This window comes from Myiozetetes cayanensis, unplaced genomic scaffold (genome assembly GCF_022539395.1).
Source record: "Myiozetetes cayanensis isolate MyiCay16 unplaced genomic scaffold, myiCay2020 scf1, whole genome shotgun sequence".
In the NCBI taxonomy this organism is placed as follows: Eukaryota; Metazoa; Chordata; class Aves; order Passeriformes; family Tyrannidae; genus Myiozetetes; species Myiozetetes cayanensis.
Genome location: NW_026086604.1, coordinates 70,188,372 through 70,213,554, shown reverse-complemented (window position 1 = coordinate 70,213,554; position 25,183 = coordinate 70,188,372). Strand labels below are relative to the sequence as shown.

At 40.5% G+C, this 25,183-nt stretch overlaps 1 protein-coding gene across 1 annotated transcript in view; it reads right to left on the bottom strand.

The window, feature by feature from the left end:
* Nucleotides 1-23,570, bottom strand: part of ADCY2 (adenylate cyclase 2) — a 208,169-nt gene extending 184,599 nt beyond the window's left edge. Inside the window, exons 1-2 of the mRNA XM_050320235.1 lie at nt 23,305-23,570; nt 3,679-3,876 (exon numbers count right to left, since the gene is read on the bottom strand). Of these exons, the coding sequence (XP_050176192.1) occupies nt 3,679-3,876; nt 23,305-23,532 (426 nt within the window). The 5' untranslated portion in view covers nt 23,533-23,570. The remainder of the gene's footprint in view (nt 1-3,678; nt 3,877-23,304) is intronic.
* Between the last annotated feature and the right edge of the window lie 1,613 nt (nt 23,571-25,183).

Here is a 25,183-nt window from a genome sequence, read left to right as displayed (position 1 = left end):
AGCAGGCGGCCCAGTTTACCTCCTGGTTTTAGCACAGTGTAGTGTGTGAAGGTCCTAAAAGGGCATCCAAGTTCCCTGGGCCACCAGGAAAAAAACAGGGGCTCCACTGTCAAGTTTGGCAGTGACAGAAACTTGGGCTGACACCAGTAAGAGAGGGTGGCCATACTTCTTTAAAAAAATTTGTCAGGTACCAAAGACATTTGCCATCACTGTTCCAATCCTGTAAAGCCACCCACTACCTCCCTAAGGCATGCTCCATTTTCCTCTCAGTGCACTCACTGTTTTTCGTTGTCAGTGCAGAGGAGTAAGGGAGCTTGGACTGACTTAAGAAGTTAGTTAGTAAGGCTTATAGTGCAAATATCCTGGCTGCTGTCATGAATGGGTTAGTGATGATGCCCAAGCAGACCAGTGACAATAAAAGCCTTTGGATCAGGCTCAGCAGGCAACACCAGAGTCAGTATGGGGATTGCAGACCAGCCCAAGGGACAAAGTAACTGTCCACAGCTGCACTGTCTTCCCCCTTCAAACTGTGGCCAGATACCTACCTGATAACAGCTTTCTCTCCAAAGATGTAGCTGCAGCCAAAGAAGAGTCAAGGAAATGGAGACTGATAAAAAGGGTCTGCAGGGACAGCAAAAAGATAGCTGAAACCAATTATGATTTGCACTTATTTCACATCAGCCTACAGGTTTCTAATTAAAGAAAAAACAACAGTGGCCCTGACCAGCCAATTCATTTCCAGCCCTCAACTAATCGTGAAAGTTATTTGAGCTATGTGCCTGCAGGCTCTGGAGGAACTGCTCTGCATTAAATATATATTGAGTTCCTAACCAGAATAGTCTCTCTCAAGTGGTACTTTTTATTGTAAACAAAAGCTGCAAAAGTTCACACCTAAGGTTCCTTAAGACAACAGAGAAAAACTATATTTAGCAGTCGCAGACAGCCAAGAGACATATGAAAATCATTAAGCCAAAATTTAAAAGATGCAGTGTTCTCATTCAAAGGGAGAAGGCTTGTGCACAAATGACAGAACAACACGCTTTCTTCTATCAACTTTGGTATGCAAAAAATCTATCTTTCAATAGCTACCAGTACAATTAGGAAATGCCATATTCTTACAAGCTTAAGATTCAGGGGACATGAAAGATATGATGAAAAGAGTATTTTTAAACTCTGCTGGACCAGAACAAAAGTTAAGCTGTAATGTGAAGAAAATTAAAATAAAGCACTTGTTTAGAAAGTAACTGTGCATGAACTGGCTCTTTCTTTTATTTTCATAATTTTCCAATAAGTTATGTTGACAGGGACATATTTGAAACCGAACTAATTTAAATTTTACATCATGTCTCCTTTCTTTCATAAAAAGTATAAAGGAATGACAAAAACACCCCTAATATGCCAAGCAAAGTGGTTTAAAGACTCACAAGACATAAAACTTCAACAAAGCAGCTGTCAGTGATCACTGAGGAAGGAATTTTCAGACTTGCTTTCATGTATAGAGAGAGAATGTGGAAAGAGAATGTATAAGAGAAAATACCAATTATTGACCTGCACATTCTTGATGAAAAGCAAACAAAACACCAGCATCACAAGTATACATGGTAGTATTTTATTGCTCACAGTTCTTTTTCAGATGTTCGAAAACATCTAACCTGCAATTAGTCTATTGTGTAAGGTGTCAAATTCCCAGGAAGATTCCCATATTTCCACAGTTTACTCTTAACTGACACTAGGCAAAAGTACGCCTACAAAAGCAAATCCACAAAAGTGCACTGCTATTCAACACAGAAAAATGTGGTTCTGGGGAAGCAAAGGGTCCCACTGCAGGGAGTCACAGGACCTTGGACTCCCAGCAGGGGCCAGGGGCCCCTCTGGCACAGCCCCTCTCCCGCCAGATGCCAAAGACATCTGCCGCAGTGTCCAGGCGTTCTGGAAAATCCCTGCCCACTCTCAGCTGGAGCCTGCTCAGCACTGGGCAAGGCGGCTGCCCGGAGTCGGCTGCTGCTGGCAGAGCAAGCGATGCAGCTCCTTCCCAAATATCCTTTTCTCCAAACAACACTTGCACGCAAAGCAAGGAGTAGACTGAAACATCAGAGGAGTTGTGTCCTGGCAACCTGCAGCAAGACAATGCCTTTTCCCGGAGCTCTACAGCCCTTCCTGCCTCACACAGCCAGCCATGTCCCTGGGATGCTGTGGTAATGTCTACAATTTTCCAAAGAGGAAAGCAAAGGAGGACAAACCATCTTCATGGGCTAAACACAACCTCGGGACTGAAACATCACTATCCCGCTTACATCTCTTGTAGGTCATATGCTTTTGAAAATCATTATCCTATCTTTCACATACCAAAATTAAACTCAGTACAATCTGTAATCAACAAATAATACGGTTAATTAAATATTTGCATCTAAGCTTGAAAGTTTGAAATATTCTAGCATGACTTCCCACAACTGGCAGTGAAAATGTATCAGAAAAGTAAGACCATGTGAATTATCTAGACCTGATATCACAAAAATACAGAGACTCCCATGGTGAAATCCTTATCTAGAGAAAAGTATTTCATGTTCTGATTTGCTTTTTATTACATGCAAGTGTGGCCTGATTTGGCAGTTTCAAATACTGAAAAGAAAAAAAAAAATTGGAAGGAGGTTTCTTACATAATTAATCCCAGAAACTTCCAAGAAAATGAAAATATAAAGTCAACCACAAAGGTAAGGGCTCCAAAAGCATTGCAAACATACACTAGTAAATTAAATAATTTGAATTAAAGAATTTAAAGGAACTATCTGCATACTTAAAGTTCAGTATTTGCATAAGTCTTTGCAAGATCTGAATAACAAGTGAGACAATTTGTTTCAAGTGTATCTCAAAGACCTAGAAAGCATTCTGGATAGAGCAATACCATTTAAAGGTTATACTAAACTCATGGAACTAGCATGAAATTTTAGAAGACAAATTTATATGCTTGAAATATTTTTTTCCATCCTTTGAAGAGTTTTAAAATTATTTTAACAGGAGTATTCCCACACAGAGCCGTTTGGGGAAAAGAAAATAATATGGAAGAACACAGAAGAATCAATCAGGCACAGCATTGGATATTGTACATCATTTATTGATGTTTCAAAAGTGCTGCCATTAGGCTGTAATTATATTTTGCTTTGTCTCCGTTACAAAATTTAAAAAATGTCGAAGGTACTTCACTGCTTCTCTGCTCACTCATTTCCCTAGACAAGTAAGGAAACTCCCAGTCCTTTTTCTCACACGTTGCTAGAGAACATCTTGAAAACCACAGAAAGCCTACACTGAGATCTCAAACGTTTTAAACTGAAGAAGATAGCATCAGCAGTGATGAACAAAGCTAGCACTTCTGCCATATTAATTGGTCACTAGAAACAAATATTCACTATATAAAGAAGTTGGTGATTGGATTCAAATATTCATTACACAGAGAAGCTTAAAAATATGAAAGCAAAGTCCTCCAAATATTTCCTAATATATCCTAAGTATGCACATCTCTGATATTTATAAAATAGATGCAGGGAGTCTCAGCATGCAACCACTTAGTCACAAAACCATTTTATGAAATGTCCCCTAAAAATGAATGTGAATGCTATTGTATAGAATGGTTCTTGGAAATTTACCCAACAGAAGTAAAATCAGTAATAATGGTAGTCTTACCTGGTCCCAGGGACAGATGATTCCTCCAAAACACATAAAGAGATATCCCATGGCAACAAGACACACCCAGACCACCAGAGAAAATACACGAAGCAGCTTCTTAAATACAGGTTCTACGCAGACAAGGATAAATATTGCAAAAAAAATTGCTAGGGCAGTTGGAACAGTTATTAAAAATGCCACGTGGTCTTCAACTTCCTGGAAAGAGAGGAAAATGAGAAGGAAGTTAAAAACTAATGTGTTTAAAGGTCAGACAACAATAACATAGTCTAAACTTATGGTATATGGAGATCCCAGAAATACATGATTGGATATCAAAAGCGAGTTCAATCAAAATAATTTTTTTTCTCGGTAAGAAGCTGTTTGTAACTACTCCTGTAACTATTAACCACAATACTGCATGCTACTTCTTTTACTAATTTGAGCTGCTGTGAGAAGGCTGCACAAAGCCTGTGACCAACTAGCCAACAACTGCACCACTGGCACACACACACACAGAAGGGAGAGGTGCAGATGATGCAGAACAGTGGCAGCTTGCAACAGCATGGACACAAAGGAGGAAGAAACTTTCCCTGAAGCCTGGGATGCCCTTGCACTGAATCACTTCAGTGCTCTGCAGACCAAAGATGAAAACCCTGTCATATCAGGAAATGAGCAAGGCAGCCCCATCTGCTCCCTGGGTGAAAACCAACACAACTAAAAAAACATGATGGGTGACAGTAGTAGGTGACTTTCTTCTGAGAGGTACACAGGCACCCATGGGCCAACCTGACGCACTCTAGAGATTTGTGAGGCTGACTGGGGACTAGTATCAGGGATGTCACCAAGAGACTACCAAGCCTCACAGAGCCCACCACTACCCACGGCTGTTGTTTCACCAGTGGCCAACAGTGATACAGCCAGGAGCAATCTGAGGAGTAACAAGGAGGATTACAGAGGGTGGTAGTAATGGAATATGGAACGCAGGCAGTTTATTCACCAATCCTCACCAAACTAAAGTTGCCAGAGGAAGGGAACCTCAATCCATTCCACTCCACGTTTTGCTTCTGCTTAAAGTATTTGTCTGGTAGGACAGACTCTAGATTACATATACACATTTTTTCCTAGCAACTACTTACTTTGAAATGTAGCGAACGATACCCAGAGCAAGGAGTAGAATACAACTTGAAGTAAGTTTCAGAATAATAAATATTTAAATTTATTTACAGAACTTACTTGGAAATTACAACACTAACATCTTTAAATCATCTAATTATGGATTCATTAAAAAGGAATAAATATTTGATTTTATATTCCTGGATGTCTGGTTGACGTACAACACTATATCAAAAGTCTGGTCATAGGATCTTTAGTCATTCCCCAGCTGTTATGAATTCTAGCAGCCTCATTTGCAGCAACAAGGATTCCAAAATCAAACACCAAATGCTACTGCTGCAACAGTATGAAATCCTCCACTAACCACACACTTCGTGCAGAAAAGCCTCAGATTCTTTTTTCATATTAGTGAAATTTTCAGAAGAATCAGAAAGTACTTATTTGATGATTTGTAAGACATTTAAGCACAAAGAAATAACATTTCTTTTTCTTTGATTCTCAGTTGCTTCCCTAGTGCCCTGATAAATCTTGTTTATTGATGAGTTTTCAACTTAAATATTTCGCATTTTACTTAAAAGTAGATTTAATGTAGCTTTTTTTGCTTTCTTATGTGTCTAAGACTTGCTCCAATTAGGTCAAAACTAAAAATTTACGAAGAAATTTGTAAATTTACAGAAATTTACAAATGCTGTCACTATTTTTTCTTGGTGGTTTTTTTTTTATCTATTAAGTTTTACAACTCGGTATCTAGAAATGCCTTAAGAACCTGTTCCACTCCTCTCTTCCAAAATCTTTGTTTTTCTTGTGGCTCTGCCTACATCTGTACTGCACACTGTGACACACAGCTGCTGCACCAGGCCACCTCCAGCCCAGGATCAGCCACTGCCCTGACAGGTTCAAACCAAGGGATATACCACAAAGAAAACCCACATCTTCCTGTGCAGTCTGCAGATGATCTTTCATACAACCTACTCTGCCTGATAAAAGTCAGCTCATCTTTCAACTTGAATTCACGAAGTCACACATTCGAGGCAGTTATTATTGCAACACTGATGATCAGGATATAAGCAAAAAAAGACCTGAGAAACTGAAAGTTATGGTGCGAACTTTGAAATGCAAACACTAGCTTCCATATTTTAAATACACTCATGAAGGCTTTCAAGCACTTGGGTAGTCATACTGAAAACAAAATTATGGTCTTAAAATTAGGCATAGAGATAAGTGTTCACAAGAGTACAGAGCTGTATGAAGTAAGATACATGCAATCTTGCATAGTAAGAGAAAGAAACCACAAAAACTATCTAGCTGTAGTAAGAACTACTCATTTATGTATATGAATTTTGGGATTTTTGATCATTTTCATCTCTGAAATTTGTTTCTGTTAATTTTCACCAAATATTCTGAGTTGGAAGGGAACCACAATGTTCATCAAGTCCATCTCTTGAGTGAATGGTCCATATGAGGATTGAATCCACAAACTTGGTGTCATTATAGAATCAGGGAATCACAGGATCACAGAATATTCTGAGTTGCAAGGGAACCACAAGGATCATTGAATAGCACCATGTTCTAACCAATCCAGATAATCTCAGGGTCAACTGATTCAGTGATGTCGCAAACAATGTCAGTCCACATGACAGCAAGAGCATTTAACTTCGACCTTTGGCTTCTGCACTTCCAGGTGGGATGGCAAAACTCTTGTTGCAAGAGAAATGATACCCCTCACAGGTGACAGGACAACATTAACTTCCTTGTACCATCTGTCACACAGCCCAGGTCACAGCACTGAAGGAAACCGCAAGCTCCTGGAGGAAGCCAAGAATGTGGAAAACCACATATTTAAAAGATGGCAAAGTCATTTCAGTGATAACAATCATGCTATAAATATACTAGTGAGAATATCCAGATGCACAATTAAAACTACTGTACTTTCTGGGAGGATCTGGCTTTACGACAAATCAACAATACTTAGATGTCAGTTTAGCGTGTACATATGCTCATGCAGTTACATATTTTTATATATATTCTATAATTAGATCAATACATCAAAATGTTTCTTCCAAATAAACAAATAATCAATTTCCTTGCATACACTGATCTCAACACTCAGCTGAGCCATTTTGATCACTAAATCTAAAATTTTACTTCTACTTTCTCCCCTTCTCAGGTTGCCTATTACACAATTTTACATTTTATTTTGATTTAAACATATGGAGGTAAAAAAAATAAAATTGACCACAATGCATCAACTCCTCAGCACGTGTAAGTGAGTGCCACCACTGACTGCTGTGGGACATCACCTCTCTGGGCTGACATCAAATAACTTGCTCCTGCAGTCACAGGTTGCTTGCATCATGTCGTACACTGTACAAATTCTGAAGCAAAATTGAAATTTAAAGACAGAATAGTATACATATCAGGTAATTTATAAAATATATGAGAAAATAAACCTTATTACAATTTGAACCCTTTACAGAAAGCCTTAGTGTGTACAGGGGGATTTTTCACAATCCTGCCTGTAAAATACATGCTAATGTCAGGCCAACAAAAGCAGGCCCTGTAAGGAAGAGCTTTATTTTGGAAACTGCTTTTAACAATATTTTCCTATTACTTCATAGGTACTCAATCTTTATAGAACTGTAACTTTAAGATCAGGACATTTAGAACGTGTAGCTTCCTGATCAATATGTGCAACCACCAGTGGGTTTAGCAGATTAAAAGCTGATATGCAAAAACAAATTCTGAAGGCTGTTCTGTTACTTTAACCATTTCCCAAAGATGTGGGAGGAAGAAAGAAAAAAAATCAGACCCCAACACTTTTTTTTTGTTTGTTTGTTTCTGAAATTAAAATACACCAGAGGTAAAGGAATTAAAATATCAGCATGACACTTGTGAACATAATGGCTAAGCCTGCAGTAACATGGATCTTACCTGACAGCTCTGTCTTCCTGAGTGTTTTCTATCTTGCTGTCTTTTAATTACTGAAGAAATTAAAAAGTCTACTGCTAGAAATTTTTCCAACCCCCACAAATTCTTCAGAAGTGTGATAATCTTGTTATCACCACTAACATCTGAAGAGTCACCTCCACTCATCTTTCTAAAATCCACCACCTTTTCTCATTCTACATTCTGGTTTTTTCCAGATAATGCCATACTTTCAGTTTTAATTCTAAACAGTAAAGCTGTTATGGAGCACTTCACTCTTATATATGTAAATATAGTCAGATGAAGAACTCTGCAAAAATGAACAAATAAGCAGTTAAAAGACCAGTTTTAGCATAAAAATCTTTTAACATGGTCCCTTATTCTTTTGATACTTTCTTCTTACTATTTTCATCTAGTGGAAATTAACAGCAGACTATATACAGAAGACTCCTGCTGGGATCTAAAGTATCACACTATTTGAATTAACTCAAACCATTTAATACATTGAATTCCTACTAAAATCACTTTTTGCTGAGATGAATGAAATGCTTTCTAAATGTAAATATAAAAACAAAGGAGTAATGTTCTTCAGACATTAATTTAATTTTTTATTTCATACATCTATTCAATTCTCAAATTCAATTTTCACTACCTTCAATTTCAATATCTTCAATCTTTTAAAAAATGTATTAAAAAAATTAAGGATTACTAGCTTACTGACCTCTCAATCAAAACACAACAACCTCTTCCTTTAACCAGACTAACTGATCGAAAGAATCTGTTGTAGCAAAGAAACCTTTGTAGCAAAAACTGCTCATTTTCCCTGTAAAGCCTTTTCCAGGACTTGAGACAAAGATTTGCAGAAGAGACAAACACTCTTCTCTTTTTAAAACTGTACAGCATTAAATTCTCTAACACCTCAAGAAACAGTTCTCTACAAAAGCTGCAAAAGTGTTCTGGCTAACTGCAGACTGCACTGTGTGCCATTTGCTAGACAGTTGGAAAAATCTCCATTTTACTACAAGATGCCACGCCCCGCTCCTGGCCAAGTAGCTGTACAGTTTCATCTAGGACTTCATCATTTAGGACAACAACTGAAAAATTTTGGCTCGCAGTCTCAGATTTCTTTTCCATCAGTTCCATCAGTAATAGTCCATCTTCACTTCAGAAATGATTCAGTGTCTTTAAGGCCAGATGCTATTTCCAGGTCCACATTGTATTTTCTGGATCCACAACTAAGAAAAACTCCTCTGCCTTTTGTGCCTACCATTTATCTTCCATTACATAAAACTCTGCTCATTTTTCTTCCTTAGTTGCCTGGTTAGAAGCTTTCTCATGTTCTTCTTTTTTTTTTTTTTTAATGTTTCATTGAGTTTTGTGCAACATGTTCAAGGACACTAGCAGAAAATTAACTGAACCGTATCTATTAATCAAAGTGTCCTGAAGTTTGTGTCAATGAAGCTTTTGATTTTCACTAAGGCTCTCTGTAACTGCATGCCTGAATTTTTTCCCTTCTGATTCAGCATTCCCTGTCTGGCTTAGTAGATCAATGATAACAGCATCAGGCTCAAATCCAGTTGTTTCATGATGTCGACTGTTTTGAGAAATTCAGTTCTGTCTATTAATGAGTTAGCAGTGATGTTTGACTCCCCACTATAAGCAATCAGTCCAGCCATTTGCACATCACACAAATTAGGTAATTCTAATTGCTAAGCTGATGTGTGATGTCATCTGTAATGACAAGAAATAAATCTGCATTCATGGATATATTCTACACCATTTCGTACTTGTTAGTACGTAGAAACATTACTGGAGCAGTAAGATTTCATCCAAATCCTTCAAATGACATGCTGGACACCTGGACCTTTCCCCAAGCTTGAAAGCCACAAACAATGTGTGCTGTAAAATCCTCCCTGTATGAGAAGTGTGTAATTCTGCTGAAATCCAACAGGAGCAGTTCTTTGACTTTACAGGGTCTGTCCTCATTAGCACACGAGACTAATAGTGATAATACAGTGACCAACCATGCAGGTCTTATGAACACCCTTCTGACCATGACATGTTTGACTACAGAGCCAAGCACTTTTTGCTGGGGGACTTTTTTTAGTGAGTCCAGCTACATATAGGTATTATTTATCTTCTAACTTAGTAGAAAACAATTGAATCCAGGTTTTTGCAAGTTTGCCTGACAGCTAGGAGTGAACCTCACCTGTCTCGGTGTAGTAGCAATGATTATCAGGAACACACAGTCTCAACATACCAGAGATCAGAGAGTTCTCTGCTTAATGCAAAAAACGTCAGACCTCACAGAAGGTTTGGAAAGGTTCCTTGGAGGTGCTGAGTCAAAGGTCATGGCTATTCTGCAACTAACAGTAACATGAGGAAATTGAAAGAAAGGTTCTGGAGGCAAAATATTTGTTGCTACTGAAGAAGCAGAGAACTATGGTAGCATTCCCAGAAATGCTGCCAAAACAAGACTGGTTGACAAGCAAAAGTTCAATAAGCAGCTAAGAACATGTGTTCCAAAGCGAAATCAAAGAAACTTGAGGAATAGGGAGGGAGCCTCTAGAAGGTATCTGAGCTTAATCTAAACTAGAAAAGAATGACTTTGCTGGTACTTTAAAGGTCAGAGGAAAACATTCAAACTGAAGAGGTTATAGAAACACAGTACGTGGTTTAAGAGAAGCAGCAATTTCAAAGAGGCTCGTAAGTCTCAACTCAATGAAAGGACATAAGTAGATTAAACTTAAGCAAGAAGGAAACAGCAAAGGAAAGGCAGAACAGACAGACTCTCTTTTTAAAGTTTTTTAGAGAAATAAAGCACCCATGTAAAAGTGCTCTTCTCTATAAGCCTAGGAAGTAAGATGGAAGAAGTAAAATGCCCGTTGTTAAAGCATTATTTACACAATAGTCTTACTGAAAACTTGGTGGAAAAAAGACCATTAGCAGAATACTGAAAAAGTAGAGAAGACTGAAAGGCATAATACACTTCAGCAGGGACTGAAGAAAGGCCTGTGTTAACAGTCTAGAAGAATTAACAAATAGTAACAAGTGGCTATGAACCAAAAAAAGAGACTGAACAGCACAGGCTTATAAAAATAAACTACCTAGAAGACTGGTCATCCAACCACGACTGAAACTATCTGAGATTCTACGAAATGAAGATATAAGAAAGGCTGTCAAAGAAGAAACACAAGAGGTCAAGGGATAATTTAGTGACACCCAAATAGACTTGCTGTGGATTACAACAGCAGATGGAAGTTGAGATGACTATCTGTGTCTCATGTGCTGCAGAAGAACAAAAAAAACAAGTACACAGACAAACAAAAACCACCCATATGAGGAAAGAAAAAACACTCAATCTGACCTCAAGAAGTGGAAAGAATATGGTTCACAAAATATTGCTGTTGAAGACCTGCTTTATAACAATGGCAAAGCTTGTTAAGCAAACAAATGAAAAAAAAAACTCAAACACTAAAATTGAAAGGGGAAGCTATAAGCTTAAAGGTTAAAATCTTTATATGTGACGTGAAGACATTATAAAACTCAGATGCACAGGCCAAAAGCTAATTAATTCCCCAAAATTACTTGAGAAAGGACAAATAACAACCAGAATGCCTGAATGGCCAAGTAGGGAAGTTTCTAAAAATTATCTTTAATAGAAAAAGAAAGACAAAGGAACCCAAAACAAACCCCCAAACCCACTAAACAACAACAAAAACAGACACACATAAAAAAAAAACAAACCTGGAAGGGTATAATAAAAAAAGATCATAACATTTATCATTATTAATACACAGACTCAATAACGTAGGCCAAGAAATGAGCTTGCTTGAGAAATTATTTTTAGGAGTATAAAATAAGAAGTAAATTCTTTTTGAAGCATAATCAGGAGTTGGCAGCCTGCTAAAGGACTTCTAAGCAAACAGATGATGCAGGTATTAAAAAGAACAGTTAGAGAAGAGCAGACTGTAGCAGAAAGGGTTTGGTTGGGTTTTTTTTGTATCTGTGTTCAGTGTGGGATAATTCTCACTCCAAAATAACCTATACAGCAGAACACATCAGAAAGTCTGCCTCAAATTGGAGCACTGGTATAAGGCATTACAGATAAAAGCAGCAACATTAAATGTAAAAAAAAAAAAAAAAAAAAAAAAAAAAATTACCACAGGCAGACAGGGTTCACCAGAAAAAGCCAACAAGCCTCAAAGGAGAAAGAGCTAAAGCTGTAGTAAGATGTAACCTCCACCAAAAGTTTCCCAGTATACAAAGATTGGAATGTGAAGTGTCACCAGTCTCTCCTGGGATCCGTCTCAAAGATTAAGGCAAGTCTGACATCTATCCTGGCAAAATTTATTAAAAACAAAAGTACCAAAGTCCTCAGGAATCCTAGGGTGTATGTTGTTTGGTATATCCATAAACAATGTGGGAAAAGAGCTGGATAGCAATTTGACGAAGATGAGAGCCAAGTTTGAAGAAACACAACAGGATCTCCTAATAGTCACTATGGAGCAAGAAAATGGTAGATGAATTTCAGTTGAGATGTATTTGAAGGGATGTAGCTCCGACAAAGCAATCTGAATTTTATACATGTGACAACAGGCTCTTGGTTGGCTACTGACACTTAGATTTAGTGTTTATCATAGGTAGACCTATAAAAATATCACTTTGGTGCTCACTAGCAGTCAAAAAAATAATCCAAAATGCAGAACATAGGAAAAGAATAAACAAGAGAGAACATCACAATGCCACGACAATGCACGATGAACACCATAAGAATTCTGGTCCAACCACCACTTTCAAATGAATGCAAAAGAACTAGAAAAGATGGGTTTCCAGGGATAGTCAAAGCTGCAATACAGCGGCTAGATACTAAAGATGTAACATTTGGTTTTAAGGTTTCTCTTCTTTGCATGGAGTGGGCACAACAGTGCTTTGATACAGCTCTTTTGATGTTTAAAGGTTGTATCCATCTCAGACCAACAGGAACAACCCCCACTGGAGCGGTCTGCATGCAAATATGTAGCTGAAATCCCACGAGCCTGTTACCATTCCTACTGTATCATATGCCACAGAATAGAGGATAGACACCTATCCCTGCCAAAAACATAATTAGTAGAATCAGAATGTGTGTGCTTGACCTTTTATATACATAAATACGTCCTGTGCAAACACCATGTACTCAGCTTGAACAGGGAGCAGTTTCTTTAAGCATCCTTATTTGCCATATCAGCAGTTTTCTCTCTCTCCGTTTATTTTCCATCAAATTGTACCTTCTCATCTTGCTAGCCATATGTCATATAAAATCTGTCAGTGCATACAACTATGTATTTCATAACCTTAGGTTCAGAGGGCCCACAGAGGGTTAGGAACATGAACACGACTGTCATGCATATCAGTCATCCAACCGTCATCCATGCATTTCAGTCATCCATCTCAATCTTCTTTTAGGCTGGCAATTATCGACAGTTTTACTTTAAAACACTTAGCCTATGAAAAACAAGACAGTCCAACTCAGTTACTAGGGTAACTAGTGACTACAACACTCAGCTAGTGCACTTCTAAAATTGTCCTACCCCGTGGCACTAGCTGGCAGCCACAGAAGAAAAGCCGTGTCCTAGAGAGCGATGACAATTAATTACATTGGGCTCCCTGAAGTGTCCTCTTCTGAAGAGGGAAGAAGCAAGCAAAAGTTTGTACTTTCATTAAACTAATTATTTCAGCCTCCAGAGCTAATTAGCAACTACTCATATAATTTAATTTCTTTTAATGTAAATATAGCGATCAACATATTTTTCTTGTGTGCTTTATTCTACATGTATTGGTTCTGAATCCCTCTCAGAAAAATGTGGCTTAATAACTTAGTTTAGTTTGTTCTCAAAATCCTTCCTCCTACCCTTAAAGAAATCTTAAAGAAACTCTCCAATAAATGCAACTACTATTTATGCAAATCCCATTACGTGAAGATAAATTGAGTAAAACACTTATGAAAAACATATGTTTTGCAGTTAAATATATTCAAAATATGTCATTGTTGAAAGAGCTCCATCAGTTAAACACTGTGCGTAATACATTACTTCACAAGACACAAAGACATGTTTTTCAGATTAACTACACCATAACATGTATTAAAAGTGAAATTATGGCCTTCCTTGTACCCATACAGATCCAGCGAGTTCTGAAATACCTGTTCAGATTCATGGAATTCAGAAGTACTCATTCAGTTCTTTGAGCTATTTAATAACGACAGTCACATATCTCGGCTGTCACTTTTAAATCAAAGCTAAAAGATGGTTTTCCCTCACCACTTTACTCTTGACATAATAACTTGTAATCAAGAACAAATGTCAAGATAGAACTTGCTTAAAAGTAAAGATCACAAAATTTGAACCAGGGAGCACATGAGTTTCAGCACATAAGGTTCATTTTAAAGGTCTGTTAAATGAAGAAAAAGGTACATTTAGGCTTCTTTCTCTAATGGGTCTCTTAGAAATACATTTCTCAAGAATATTTCTCAGATTTAACATATCAGCATAATAGAGTACAATGAAAAATAGTTTTAATATTGAAAAGTCACTACTGTCATTGTGTAATTACTTTTCAAGTGTTTCCTGAGGTTTTGTAATTACATACGAAAAACAGTTATTATTATCACAAAAATGTTCTTGAAGTTTATTCCCCTAAGGACACTTTTCACACTTGCATATGTCTCTCAGTTCAACTAACTTCAAACCAAAGAGATTTCTTATCATTTTTGACTCCAGGATTAGGGACCACATTCTGCAATGGGTATTATTTCTACAATGACAAAATTTGAAATAAAGGTCATAAACAGGTTAACTTACATTTGAAACACAGCTGTGCCAAAGAATGTCTCAGGAGCAAAACTTCAGACATATTCATAGGAAACAGAGCAAAACTGACTGTGCAAATCCAGGCATTTCTATTTTGTATTAGCTCAGGGCTTATTTAACTAATGCTGTTACCCCATTTCATTAAGGCACAGGTAAGAAAATATTAAAACTTGAAGAAAACAAAATCAATCTGGTAAATTGTTTCAGTGTTAAACAGACATCACATCACTTGAAGCAACTTTTCAAAATCCCACCAGCTATCAGTCAGGTTTGGAAATTGCCAGGACTCGCTGGAGCAGAAACAAGCCCCAGTGAGAGTCTGTGACCGTTTTCTGGCACAAGCTAGCAGGGTGCTAGTGGAGATCACAGGACCACCTACTGGTCTGGACAACCTACCACCTCCTAGGTCTTGACCAGAGTAGACTGCTCTCAGACCACTGTGCTATTACAGAGGACCACCACAGTGCTTGCATCAAAGAAATAGAATCTATCCACCTGCCAGGGTATATAAAGCAACAGGACTTACGAGGAGCAGCTGAGGGAACTAAGGTTGTGTAGTCTGGAGAAACAGAAGTTCAGTGCGATCCTTACCACTTTCTACAACTATCTGGAAAGAGGTTGTAGTGAGATGGAACTTTGTCTCTTTCCCCAAGCAAGAAGCAATAAGAAAAGAGAAAATGGCCTCAAGTTGCACCAGGGGAGGTTTAGATTGGATATTAGGGAAAACCTCTTCACCAAAAGAGTGAGCAGGCTGCCCAGGAAAGCGGAGTCCCCATCCCTGGAGGTATTTAAAACACATGTAGATGTGGCACTTGGGAGCATTGTTTAGGGGTGGACTTGGCAGTGCTGGGTTAATGGTTGGATTTGATGATTTTAAGAGTCCTTTCTGACCTAAACAATGCTATGATTCTCTAAGAGCAGGAGCACTAGCAAGCAGATGCTGAGCCAAGTTCAAAGAGCATCTGTTTTCCTAACAGAACTCTCAGAAGAAATAAGGTGTCTGAGTCCTCAGCCTGAATTCAGTCTTGCTGGAAAAGGAGCTGGGGGCAGTCTAGTCTTCCTAGGACTTTCCTGAAGGACTGACCAAAGTACCAGCAAATTGGATACAGGGATGTGGAAATTTTACCAGGAATGGGAGGACAGCAATCCCACTTATCCAGTAAGTGAGCATGTTTACTAGGCATGCCAAAGCATTTAGGGTCTTTAAAAGATCCCACAGCACACAGTTAGCGGTGAGGAGGCAGGCGGAGCAAAGCAAGTTCTAGCTACTTTTGCAAACACTAGTGAGCAAATCTGAAACACTGTCAATCTACATGGGATCTCAAGGGACTATCCAGCGATCAAACTCCAGACTAGTTGCACCTGAAGCTATATGGGAAACGCATACAGGCCAGAGGACCTCTTACCCCAGCTGGTCTCTGGTATATGCAACCAGAAGCCATTGTTCCTGCACACTGGAGCACATCATCTAGGTAAGAAAAACTTCAAAACTAGAACCATAGATGGTGGAAGAAATAGATGCTCAGACTAGTAGGTCTGAGAGCAAGGCTGAGAGGCCAGTCATGATGCATGATGCGTGCTGTTCCCTCTGCCTCTCCCAAACACAAGTCTGGAACAGGTTCACACCAGAAACAGCAAGGGGATTTTATATCATCTAGGCACCACTAAGAAAAAGGGTTCTGTTTAGAGACAAAAGATAATGTTTCTATACAGGCTGGAGAAACAGACAACTGGGAGGATAAGTGTAGAGACAGCCTCACAATCCTGTGCACAGATGGTGCAACAGGCCCTTCAATTTTCAGCATCATCTGAGTAAGGTTCAGTGTCTGAAGGTTGTTTACTCAAAACACAAAAATAAAAGATCTGGAGAAGAAATGCATGGAGCGGTTTGGGTTTTGTTTGGTTTGATTTGTTTTTTTCCCAATAGGATCAGGACTGATGCTCAAAGGAAAAAAAAAAAAAAAAAGTCAGGGAAAAGGGGTGTAACTGTGTTAATTCACTTATTGTGGGGTCCGAATCCTCAAAACAGAAATTTAATCTGTTGGCATCTTACCATCATCACAGATCAATATGGCTTGAGCTGTCTCAATTCGTTTTGATCTATGCAGAAGCCACTACAGCAGCACATAACTGTTTGGGATCAAAGCTTGCCTATGACGGGGGATGCAGGCATGGGATGAAACACTACAGGCATTCAGTTGCGCGTTGTTCCCATGACTCCCGCACACCCAGCCGCTCAAGAGGTCTATCTGTGTTAAGTGTCCATACCACCATCAGCTTGGAGAGACACATAGTGCAGTCTGGAAGACTCCAGTGATTGCTACTATTATAACAAGGAGAAGTTTTCTTAATCATAGCATAAATGTAGGGACTGTGATCTCTGGTCAATGTCCTTAATCTAGAAGACGACTTGGAGGCTCAAAGAAACCTATTCACCATTTTTATACAAGTTTTAAGATCCCTACAAATGGGTCAGATATATTTGTTCACAACAAGAAATTTGAAACCAATTTAAAAAAAAATAAGGAAGATAAGCAGACAGGTATTCACAGGTCCATGGCAGATCCACTATGAAGTTGCCAACACATGATTTGAGAATCCACATACCTGGCTTGATGCTGATAAAGACAGCAGACAACTGTAGCCCAATCCATTATCTGTCTTATTCCCATTGCACTGCAGTAAACAACAGCACTAGTCAGTATGTTATTTATCATTTCTGTCAGCTGCAGCAGTAAATAGGAGTTGTGGATCCACCATTTTGAGTCACAATTTGTGACATGAAATAGGTTTTCCATTGCCAGAGTATTCATAAAACTTTATTTTAAAACTTTAATTTATTAATACTACAATTGCAATTCAACGCAAAGTATTTTTCCAGCATAGCCATATCCGTGGTTTTATTGAATTCTTATTCAGAATTCAGGTTATCCAATATGAAGGATGAAACAGAGGTATGCAAAGTGAAGTTGCCACCAGCACCTCATTAACTTGACAGCTCTCTGTTTCCAGGCTTGCTAGGGACTGACAAATGAGACAGGCTCTTAGCAGCATTAAAAGTAACCACAGATGAACTGGGAGTGTCATTAGTGAATGAAGGAAGAAGAAGAAACCCAGACTGATGTGGTACTGACAAATGAAACCAGACAGAAAGCTAAGCAATTTCTGCGTTAGACAAGAAGATACAGCAACCTTTCTGGCCTGACTAAAGAGGTAATACTGGCTTACAAAAGTCCCTCTCAGAGAACCAAAGATATTATTGGAAGGAACACCGAGCAGGGATAGCAAAATCCTAAGACTGTATCAAAAAACAGCAACTACAGCTAGAAAAATATATTGCAATATGGTGTCTAGAGATGAGAAAAACAATTAGAAACATGGGATTTCCTCATGGAACATTTTAATAGGGGACTTGAAAGCTGCTCTGTACATTCAATTATAACTGAAATTATGAAAAGAACAGGCATTGTAAATACACTGGTGTTTATTTTGACTCCTTTCTCATCTTAGTAGTAGCAATAATCTGGCAGACTGAGTTTAGGAAGAGGTAGGTACCTCCTGGGCACAACAACCACAGCATCAAGCATACAAACAACCTCAGCTTGTCCTTCAATTAGTGAGGATTTTCCTACTTCATTACCTTTGCTGTGGCTTAGCTTTCTTCTTGAGGGAATGGATATACTGCAGTTTGAAAGCAGCACAGCAGATGCTTTGGCTTACTTTCACTCTACAAAGATTCCAAGGAACGCTTTCAGATCCTTGGGTATTCTTGGACTTTAGGAAAATGGTACTCCCAAACCAAAAAAAGCTGTAAATTACACAGAGATGATCTCAAAGATTTCCTAAAATTGAGAGTACAAATGATCTTATATTATGGTTATATTATTCTGTGCAATTAGGTTTTAGCAAAACATCTCATAAATACAGATATAAAATCACATCGTCAGCGTGGTGGCCTTTTGCTGTGGAGGGATGAATTTTTCAGACCCAGAGTGATGAGAACATTACAGAGGTATGTATCAGATGCTCTTATACAGACACCTTATCACTTGAAACACTGCAATGTGAATGATGAAACATCTTCTAAAGCTACTTTTTCCACATGGACTTGGAAGACTTTTCTCCCTTTATTTCAGAATGAGATTATGATCCTGGAAATCTGGAAGGGCTTGGCTGATGTCAAATTTTTACCAGAAACAGCAAGGTTTTATTTTAGAAGTAACACCTATTTGAGGGAAGGAAGATTTTCTACCTTTCTGACCAAGGGCCCAAAGAGATGGCACATGCAGTTGAAGCTCCAGAAGGCTTAGAGGAGTCTCCTGCTCCTGTTCTCTTTGCACAGAGAGTTCCCTGCCAGCCAGGTTGGCAGCTAAAAATTATCCTGTACTTCATCAGAATGAGGCAGCTACCTCTTCTTCCATGCAGATCAGCTGAAGATAAATTCAGTCAGTCTGATTCCAGAAAACCAGTTCCTGCAAAATATACATTTGCCATGTTGGAAGTACAGCTCCCTAGTTAACTGCACTCCCCTCTTAAGCATGATTGACTATTCCTCTTTTTGCTACAGAAGGGATTTGGGCAGTGAAGCAGCTGTGCAGCCAATCTTTAGTTTGCTGAATTTATGAATCAGTAAAAAGGTTCAGGAACCATAACTGAGCATACCAGCATGATCGTGAGCTTTTCAGGAACTTCAAAGAAGTGGTTGACAGGGTATCTAATACCTCTGCTCCACATCAGGAGGCTAACCAAAAGCCATCTCAGGTGCTTTAGGAAAGAGAAGGCAACAGAACGCTACACTGCAGAAGCACTTCTCACTCAGCACATGCTCCACTCGGATAATGATACCATCAAGAAGAATGCATCTACATACCAGCATCAACACAGCAACAACCACATCTTAAGAGCTTTACAGGGTCACATGTAGCAGCAAGAATTTGTGAGGGAGATAAGGAGATAAGGGCTGCAGACTAACACTAAACACCACATAGGAGGCTTGCAGGTTTTGAGCAAGAGGCATGGGCATACACATGTATCTAGTAGCAGATTGGTGAACCTTGAGTTTTGGGAAAAGGGACAGAAAGAACATCTTGACAGACTTAGATCTTCTCCCACTTATACCACAAGTGCTAAAAGATTCTGATACCCTTGAACTGTAGAATTTTTTGCAGTCTATATCTAGGGACTGGGTACCTTTTATGTCTAAAAAAATGTGTGGATAAAGGAAAGTTATGGCCTTCCAATAAATTGTACAATTTGGGCATCAACTCTCTCTTCAGTAAGAGCTTTGTTTAACCATGAAAGAAACAAAACATCACAATTTTGGATAATTCCATAACACTCATATCTTACATTAGGAATTTTAAAATAGCACTTTTTTAATTTCCTACAAATCGTAGTTATAACAGATACACTCTGGTCAGAGACAAAACTATTCTATATTCCACTAAAAATGGTCATAAGTTTTTAGTACTAAAAAGGGAGAGAGGGCAAATAATGAGTTTGCCCTACATATTATATTGAAAGAACAATACAATAGTCGGAGAGAAAATGAAGCTGACCTCTGGCATTTTTAAATGGTGGAAGGATTTCACCGGTTTGGAAAAATAATTTACTCTCTATCGATTAAAGCAGCAGCTAAACATGGATGACTGATCTCATTTTGCCAGTTTGCAGTTCACGCCAGGTGCAGAGAAATACAGAGGATACTCTGACACAGGAAATTCAAAGGTTGATACTATCAGTACATTATTTAAAACTACAAGCTGTAAATGGTCATCTTTCAAGCAGACTCCAGGAGTTTTATATCTAGTGTTTGAGGAGACAGAATGCTTAATTCCAAAGGTCAAAATCACAATAGTTTTCTGAAACAAAAGCAAAATCTCCCAAGAAACCTCTTTCAGTAATAATAGCGGTACATTGTCTGAAACAAAAGTAATCAGATTTCCAGGCACACTTTGTAAGTAATCTTGTTTACTGTAATTTTGCAACAGCTTTAATAAATTTTTCATCTGAAATTAGGATGGGTATAGCTGGTATTCTGACAGGTTGAAATAGCTGAGTAAGTGGAATACATCTCTCTGTGGCTGGCTGTGTTTGGGAACACTTAAGAATACACTGCCACAAAAAAAAAAGAAGTAAAAAAAAAGGAAACTCAGACATCACAGTGATATATTTTAACAACTAAATAAAACATTAAAATAGAAAGAAAGACTCTCGCTTCCATTGGTTTCTGAGTTTTTTTAAGAAAGCCTAGATCATAAAAATGGTTCAATCTTCATGAATATCCACCTTAACAATGTCCAATCCCACATTCCATGTTCTAAGCTGTTCTTTGAAGTACAAGCAAGAAATACAAATCGAGTGTTATGGTGAGTCATTTTGGAGTTTTGCTTCCACAACAGGCTTAAATAATTTTCAGTAAAATCTTAACTACTTTGTACAGAATCTAAAGGAAACAACTGTTAATACTTCCTTTAACTTCAAATGCATACCACAGACCTATACAGAACTATCCCACTTCATTTCCATTGCACCTTCTCTACAAAATTAAATCTTCTGTCAAAATAATCACATGCGTACAAATTGTGCAAAATAAAAGACAAGGATATTAGTACTGCCTTTTGTGGCTCAGATACTCTTAACTGCATGTCCCTTTTAAATCACCAGGCACAAAAAAATGACTAAGATTCCACTGCTATATAAAATGTGTATTCTTTATGCAGATGTGGGAGAAACATATCTAAACCTTCAGTGGTTTTCAATTAAAATTCAATATTTTAATCACAAATGCAACAGAAGCTAGACTATAATAAAGCGCTTTTAGGTGAAACTCTGGGCAAGGCTCCAAAGGATTTTGTCCAACTTCCTGTGGCTGGAAATCCATATAGGCAAGCTTTCTCTGCCTGCAGTTACTTTCATCTGTCGACTGGAAACTTTAAGGATGAGCCCCACCTCTTTCTCCACTTACCCATCCAGTTGTTAGCTACAGGAAGATAAAGGCTCAGGAAAAGGGTTTTAAAAGCATTTTTTTACTTTTCCGGTATGTCTGGAATTCTAAATGCAGACTGAACTATAAAAATTCACTTTTTCTGAAGTAGGAATGCCTGGCAAGATTCAGCCAGCTCACAGTTTTGTTTCCATAACTTTGAGCAGTCCTTTGACCCAGGCCCAATGCTATGCCCACCGTTGTTATTGTAAATGATTTACCTCAAGAAACAGAATTACCAAAATAACCACAATCTTTAGATCATACCACAACTGAAGGTACAAAATTTAGTGTTAAACACTGCCAAGCCCAAATTCTGCCACCTTGACTGTAGGTGAGTATGGTCTACATCTCCACACCCATATGCCTGACGGTCTCCATTTCCACCTTCCACTGGTCCCTTCAGCCCTGATGGACAAGCACCCAAGTTAACATACCAGAATGAGATAAGTGGTCAAACCTGTATTTTGTACACAGAGCTCCAAAACTGAAACATTTAGACATTAAGCAGCTGAATTATTCCTATCACCATTACTGGCCTCTCATTAGCCCTTTTACAACTGTTCTGTACTTAAAAGGAATGGCACTTGAATTAAAAAAAGCACAAAATACAATTAATACAAACAGTAAAAGGAAATAAACCGCCAATTGACTCGAAGTTCAGCTAATGCTGCAAGCAGTTCCTGCAGTTTCTAAAGCAAAAGTTTGGTCAAGCAAGAAAGCAGGGTTCTCAGTATAAGCAAACACTAGCTGCAGTGCCTCTGGAATAGAGTCCATTAGATTATACTAACCTACTCATCCTCGCCTTTAAAGACCACAAGCTCTATTCAATAAACATTACGCTTTTCAAGAGACCATCAGAAGATGTGTATTTTAAAAAAGAGTTTGAGACCACTCAAATCCCATTATTTACTTCAGAAGTATACAGTAATATCAACAGCCTGTCTCTAATCACTAACAGCAGGAAAACTGTAAGGAGCAAGAATTTTACTGCTCTCTGCAGCTTTTCCTTTGCGTTCAACGCAAGGACAAATGCCACCGATTCCTGGGAGAGATAAACTCATATCGACTGTCATCTGCCTCTGTGATATATTTTTCCTCCCAAAAGCTGGAAGCCCCGCACTGGTCATGTAGAAAAAGGATCCGACCGACCAAACTTCACCTTCCCTAAAAAGAGTGCTGCGCTGTCCCAAAGGCTTCCTTGAGAAAAATGGGTCAAACGCTAGAAAATGGTATCGGGGAAGCGGGCGCGGGGGGGAGAGTGCATAAGCAGGTCACGGCCCCTGCTTACTTGCCCTAAAAATATTACTTTAGATACGGGTACCTACTGCATCTTTGTGCGGCGATTTAAACCCTGCCACTACAAAGGCCACCACGGCCAAGCTGCTAGTTGGAAGAGAGCGGAGCCAAGGAATTAAGTGAATTAAACTCGATGCGCTTGTTGACTCGCTTTTCGCTCCATCAGCCGCGCGGCCGCTGCTCCAGTGTCGCTTCCAAACATCGGGTAGCAAAGTTTGGGCGGGGGTTCCCCGGCACTCGCCGCCACCTCGGCGCCTCCCGCCACCAACTTTCCGCCGCAGGAGCTGCAGCACCGGCTCTCACCCGTCCCGTCCAGTCCCGTTCCGTCCCGCCCGGCTCGGATCAGCTTGGCTCGACGGAGAGCGCCGGGTGCGGGGATGCCAGCGGGGCGGCGGGAGAGGGGATGCCGGACAACGGCAGCGGGGATACCCGGGGACGGCGCAGGTCCCAGACTGGGAGGGTGTCTCTTACCAGCCCGGAGGCGAAGAAGACGGCTAGCAGGGCCAGGCAGGCGCCCATCACGATGAGGAGCAGGAAGACGATGAGCGGGTGCTGCTGGCTCATGCAGTAGTAGGACTCGTAGAGCCAGTCCCGGGAGCGGGACTGCTCGGCGCTGGCCCCGTAGCCGCCGCCCGCCTGCTCTGCCCGATCCAGCAGGTAGCGGCGTCTCCTCCTCATCATGATCGCTTCTTGCCACATCGGGCAGAGCCCGCGCAACTCCCTCAGCGCCGCCGCCGCCGCCGCCGCTGCTGCAGGAGGCAGCCGGGGAGTGGAGCGGGGCGCGCTCCCGCGCGGGAGGCGGAGAGGAGGAGCCGCGGCGGCGGCGGCGGCATGGGCATGGTGCGCCGGGATGCCGCGGCCGCCGCGCAGCCAGCCCGGGGCTTGGTGCGCCTCCGGCAGGCGCCACCCCGCACGCACAAGCCTTGCCCGGCTCCCCCGGAGGAGGGGGCGGGAGGCGCGCTCCTCCTCGCCGGGGCGGGGAGCGGCCGCCCGCCCAGAGCAAGCGCCCGCGGGCGGCGGCGGCGGCAGCGGGAGCGGGAGGTGTCTTCGCGGGCGGCCTGCCCCGTGCCCCTCCGCCCCGGCGCCAGGAGTTACCCGAGGGGCAGGGCCACCTGCCCCCTCTTGCGTTCGGCCGGGAGCCCTGGCTGCCCCTGCGGGGTTCGGGGCCGCCGCAGGTGCCGGCGGTGCCGGCGGCCGTGGGGCGAGAGCGCGGCGTGAGCCGCTCCCCAGCCCGCTCCCGGCGGCCCCGGCTCTGCCCGACTCCCAGCGGGGACTCCGCAGCCTTCGCGAAGGTGCGTGGCAGCACCTCCCGGCGCCAGAGGGAGAGACATTTGGAAATTTCTTTGAAATTACTCCCACGGGCGGAGGGCTCTGCAGGGCTGTTTCTCAGGGTACCTTTTCCGGAGGCGGAATCTCCCTTTTAGAAATCATACCTCGATTTTTTGCCAATGCTAGCATTCAAATTAGGAAGAAACATTTTCCCCAGCTTACCATGTTCTGAAGGACTTTGGTATTTCTAACAGAGCAAGCACTGGAAATGTGCTGGACATATAACACTCTAAAGTTACGTGTATGACATGCACAACATTGACTGGCTGAAGTTTTGTAAGCAGATATAGGCAGGTCTGCTTCCCCAGACCATTGCCTCCCTGAATGTCCCTCCCCATATGACTAATCCGTCTCTGCCCTTCTCTCTAGCCTCTGTTGTTGCTTTGCCACAACCTTAAACTCGTGGAGACCACCTAGGTCTGACCTAGAGGAAGAGCCCAGAGCAACATGGATGATACTGGGCCTGAATGTCCCAAGGGTGTCTCCTGGTGACTGGAGTAATGCTAGGAGCAAGATAGACTTGGGAGTACTACAATACTACAAAAGGTGAAAAACTGGAGCTAACATAAATGGTCATCGTAAGTCAGTCATACAAGTCAGTCATCATAAGTGAGAGACACAGAATAGAGGGCTAACCACTAGCTAGGTGGAAGAGAAGGCAGTTAACTAGGATGATATAGACCAAAAATATATGTACAATTATTAAGTAAGTTATATTTAATGCCTAATTTCTGTGCCAATGTTCACATTTTTATCCAGAAGAAGAGAGAGATCATCCACAAGTGTTAACAAAGCAAAGAATCCAATAGTACATATAGCTCAGAAGCCCTGTCCATATATTTGCCCTTCTTCAATTCCTCATGTTTTAAAAAGGGATAAGACTTGAGCTTTCCTGCCCCCTCTCCCTCTCCACTAGCTGGATGGATGCTTTTCAATCTTCCTTCCCCTGAAGTGTTTGCTGGGTCAGGAGGAACAAATGAGGCAGAAATGGAAAGTTACAACTTCACCCACTGTTCTGGAG